This window comes from Hibiscus syriacus, unplaced genomic scaffold, assembly GCF_006381635.1.
Source record: "Hibiscus syriacus cultivar Baekdansim isolate YM2019G1 unplaced genomic scaffold, ASM638163v2 tig00110944_pilon, whole genome shotgun sequence".
Lineage (NCBI taxonomy): Eukaryota > Viridiplantae > Streptophyta > Magnoliopsida > Malvales > Malvaceae > Hibiscus > Hibiscus syriacus.
Genome location: NW_024062925.1, coordinates 823,879 through 828,293, shown reverse-complemented (window position 1 = coordinate 828,293; position 4,415 = coordinate 823,879). Strand labels below are relative to the sequence as shown.

Genomic DNA, 4,415 nt, shown 5'->3' with positions numbered 1-4,415 from the left:
AGTCTTACTAATTTTAGAAGCAAACCATTATGAAAATCAAACCAGAAGATCGAAATCAACTATATGTACTACAGGGTTTCTGCAACAAGAGCATTAAATGCCAATGAGTAACATACACTGATACACAAATGTCCTTCACAACCATGGAAGAAATTCAATGAATATGATTGAGATTGATGGCATTTGGAATATCCCTACACAATACTTAAGTTACAAGTGCTGTACCCTATAAGATAGGTTGTTTTCTTTGATCACGAGACTTGAACACGGAATCTTATGTCAACCAGAATTTTAACGGTACAAGAACTATATCACTAGTAAATACCCAGAAGTTCAAACAGATCAATAAGGTTCAAGGGAGATTTATTCTCTAGGAACAATATCCATCATCAAATGCTCACTATTATTATTGTTTAAGCTACTCAAATACCTCCTTTCCCCTAGTGAATAAAGACTACGCACAAACTAAATGGTCTCCTTGATAAAGGAATTACTGTCATTTTAAAAGAATCGGATTCAAGCATAGAGAATGATAGTTCAATCTGAAGAGGTTGATAGACTGTCTTGTACTTACCCATATTAAAAAAAAATAAAGACTACAATAAAACTAAGAACATCAAGAATTTAAAAGGATTTTAACACGTAAAGATACACCCAGAAAGCTTTTTCCTCTCTGGTAATACAGCAGAATTAACCAAACTTACAATCATGTTACTCCACATGTGGTAAACCACATCAATCATCAACAAAAAATCCTCCTTTTAAAACTAGAACTTTGTTTCTTCCCCCCCCCCCACCCCAACAAATACCTTGGATACAAGCAAGATAAAATATAAAAAGGAAAAGGATTCAACCAAACTGCAAGAATTACCACCAGCCATAGACAACTTGTGTGTACTTATCTTTAAGCCACCTAAAGCTCCTCCTCAAGGACCCTTTGACCTTACCTTCAACACTATACATCTTGTAGCTAGCAACCCTTTTCTTCCTTTGAAACTCTGGGTCAGATGCAAAGCTCCATGATTTCGAAGAAGCTGAACCAGAAGTGCTCTTCGCTTTCTTCAACTTCAAGTCCCTGTTGCTGTTTCCAATATTATTATAGCCATTAGCCGCCATCTGGGACTGTGCATAGGAAACACTATATGACCTGAGCTCATAGGAACCTGAAATTGGTGGTGGTGCCTCCTGGTAGAATTCCAGCTGCATCATTCCATTACCGTACGATCTTGATCTGCCGTAATCTTCCATTGAAGTTTGATGGAAGACTCAGATGAGAGAATTCTTTAAGGAAATCGGTGGCTTGGTGGAGGGTTTGTTTTGGTAGTTGAATTTCCTTTTGATATTGTTGAAAGGAAAGGGGAGAAAAAAGATTTTTTTTGTGGGGTAGTAGCACAAAGAAATTATAATTATGTATTTAGTCCCTTTATTATGATGAAATTTAAGAATTAATCATGGTAGAAGGACTAAAACCATAAATAGGCCACTATAAGATGATCGAATATAATTATAATAATGGAAGTCGGTAGATAGAATGGTTATGACTTTCGAGACATGGGAAATGATTGTGGATGGCGTGTAAATGGGAAATCGTGGTGTCTAATGTTCTTTTCAGTTTATTGTTAAATTACATTTTTGTTAAAGTTTGACTTTAATTTAAAGTGATTTAAATTAATTAATATTTAATTTTTAAAATGAAGAATTTTAATTTAATTAAAATTAGATAATTTTATTAAGATAGATTTATATTTTAGATATCAAAATTTTCTTTCATCAACGTCTTGTATTTTTTTTTATATTAGTAAAATTAGTTTTCTATGTGTAGTTGGTTTTTTCTGTTTAGGTTTTTTTACGAAAATTTTGGTATCTTTTGTTCTTCTTATATTTTTTTCTTTTATATTAGTAAAATTAGTTTTCTCTGTCGTGGTTGGTTTTTTCTTTTTAGTTTTTTTACGTAAATTTTGATTTTTTTTGTTCTTTTTTCAATCATATTTATTTGTTTGTCAATAATCGTTATGATATTACAACATGTATTAAATACAGATCTAAAATAATTTTATGGATTAGTAGTTGGAAATAAATTTCTTATTGGACTAACTTAAATAATCGATCACGTTTGCTTTGAACAAGTATTTGTCTCGATTTATACGCTTTGAAGCAGTCCAAATACACAACTAGATGCATTTATTTTTCCAGTTTTCTTACTCGTTGAATGCTTGACATTGGAAGTCTAGACATCACAAGTAAGGAGGCCGAATAGGTTAAATTTTTGGTAAATCCTATCCGAGAAATATACCATTTCACTTGTTCTTGTTTCATTTTATCAAAGTATCACGAGACTTTTACATTTGTTTCTACTGAACATTAAATATGGACTACGAAATCATAGTGCTTCCTCAAGATAGGCGGCGTTCTTGGGAGCACCTCCCATAAGGTAGCCCGAGATGCTTCCGCCGACGAACGAAGCCGAATTCAACAACCACGAGCCACCGCGCATCAACCACCCGGTCTGTGTCTGATCATTTCCCTCTAGGCTGCTCTTTCTTTCTTCCTCAACAGGTAAGTCGTGCATGAAAGTCTTGATCGCCTCGACACCTTCGTTTATCACTTCCGGAGGCGGAATGTCGAGAGGATTGTGTTCCAAATTGAGTTTCGTAAGCTTGTCGAGACGGCCGAGTGTATAGGGGAGAGCCTGAATCTGGTTGTGGCTGAGATCAAGCTCTTTAAGGTTGATCAATCCACCGATCATGTTTGGAAGTTGCGACAAATTAGTGAAATTACTGCTCAAATTGAGGATCTCAAGATTCGTCAATCTCCCGATCTCATCGGGAAGGCCAGAAAGTTCATTCATGTGAGCATCGACGAAACACAAAGCACTCATATCACCGATGGAAGCCGGCAGGGATTGGATCTTGTTCAAATGAATCGAAAGCCTCCGTAGATTTCCTAAGTATCTGCCGAGATGAGTTGGCAAGCATGACAGGGAATTGAAGCTGACATCGAATTCTATCAAAGATCTGAATTCATGGTGATGTTCAAAAACAATGTTTGATTTTAACAATAAAATTAAAATTACCTGCAAAGACAAATGGTATCAGGTAATGCATTCAGTTTATTTCCAGAAACGTTCAAGCTCTTCAAGTTCCGAAGCATTCCAATCGGTTCCGGTAGTGATTCCAGAAGATTTGAAGAAAGATTAAGCTCTTCCAGTTTTTCTAATCGAGCGATCGACTCGGGAATAATCTGTTTTCTCATAATAGGTGAGTCAGATGAAAGGAAAGTTCATACAGAAAGAAAAAGGCAACATATGCCTTAAGCTCGTTAGAGGAAAGATTAAGCAAAAGCAAGCTACTTATATTCCCAAACTCCGGAGCTTCCACTCGGATAAATCTATTATTTCCGGTGGATTTCCTTCCGCTTCCTGCAATATCCTAGCGAGCTCCGCATTAGCTTCGTCGGAATTCTCCGGCTCATCCTCGTAAATCTTAACCATCAACAACACAAATCACATTTCTTCAATGTTGATAAGCCCAATCTGAAAACATAGTCACCCACCATTCCTACATCTCTAATTGACTAAAAACCTTTATCATTTCTAACAAGCACTCCAAAGGGCAGTCGCTACCGAGATAAGCCTTTTTGTCACTCCTAAAAACGAATCTGAGATACAAAACTCAAAGTAATCATCAACTTTATTCACCAAATTTTAATTGATATTCCACCAATAGCGTATGCGAATCCAGAAGAATATTACAAAGTTGCACCCAAAATATAAGTTTGAAGAATCCTCAGCGTCATTCCATTTCTTAAGTGCCATCTAAAAAGATTAGACCCCATCCACCTATTAATCTCATTACTTTCCAGATTTGCCAACTTCTTTCAACCAAATCGAAGCCTTCTCATAAACTTCTACACTAAGCCTCCACAACTTCTAAATTGCATCGTTCAATAAAAATAATTAAATTCTTAAATTCAACTAAACCTAATAGAGAATTGCTTCGGTCAATCCTACATCTTTTAGCATTGACATCTCCACCAATTATCCATCTCGAATGCCCTGACCCTCTCAACAACGCCAAAATTATTCCAAATAATCACCTGTCCCCGTCTTTCACAAGGCGTAAAAATATTTTCCAGAACCGTATCTAAATTTGATGAAGCCAAAATCGCTTTCAACTCTTTGCACGAATTCTCAAGCCTCTGCTCCTAATCCACGCACGCTCCACTAAACGATTTGCATTCTCAGGCCAATGATTCATTAGACAGACCAATTTCTCAAGTTTATTTTTCAAGCAATTATAGTGTCGTAACCGTCTTTCGGTTGGGTCCCGGAATTGGGATTCGACTTGAAAAATGTGGATTGGAGTCACCACCGACCATTTTAAAACGAATTTAGGTGGGTCGGACACCATCTTACC

General features: G+C 36.3%; 2 protein-coding genes across 2 annotated transcripts; both read right to left on the bottom strand.

Moving 5' to 3' along the window:
- Positions 1–801: 801 nt before the first annotated feature.
- LOC120147825 lies at positions 802–1,328 on the bottom strand. Its single transcript, XM_039161112.1, has one exon. The coding sequence runs from the start codon at positions 1,246–1,248 to the stop codon at positions 868–870; it is 381 nt and encodes a 126-aa protein (XP_039017043.1). The 5' UTR covers positions 1,249–1,328; the 3' UTR covers positions 802–867.
- Positions 1,329–2,368: 1,040 nt separating this feature from the next.
- Positions 2,369–3,252, bottom strand: LOC120147859 (plant intracellular Ras-group-related LRR protein 3-like). Its single transcript, XM_039161126.1, has 2 exons — positions 3,074–3,252; positions 2,369–3,014 (listed from the first exon to the last, which is right to left on the bottom strand). The coding sequence occupies exons 1-2, from the start codon at positions 3,250–3,252 to the stop codon at positions 2,381–2,383; spliced, it is 813 nt and encodes a 270-aa protein (XP_039017057.1). The 3' UTR covers positions 2,369–2,380.
- Positions 3,253–4,415: the final 1,163 nt, after the last annotated feature.

Coding starts and splice junctions, on each gene's coding strand:
- LOC120147825 (XM_039161112.1), bottom strand. CDS start 1,248: ATGGAAGATTACGGCAGATCAAGATCGTACGGTAATGGAATGATGCAG.
- LOC120147859 (XM_039161126.1), bottom strand. CDS start 3,252: ATGAGAAAACAGATTATTCCCGAGTCGATCGCTCGATTAGAAAAACTG. Junction 3,015..3,073: donor GATACCATTTGTCTTTGCAG/GTAATTTTAATT, acceptor CCATGAATTCAG/ATCTTTGATAGAATTCGATG.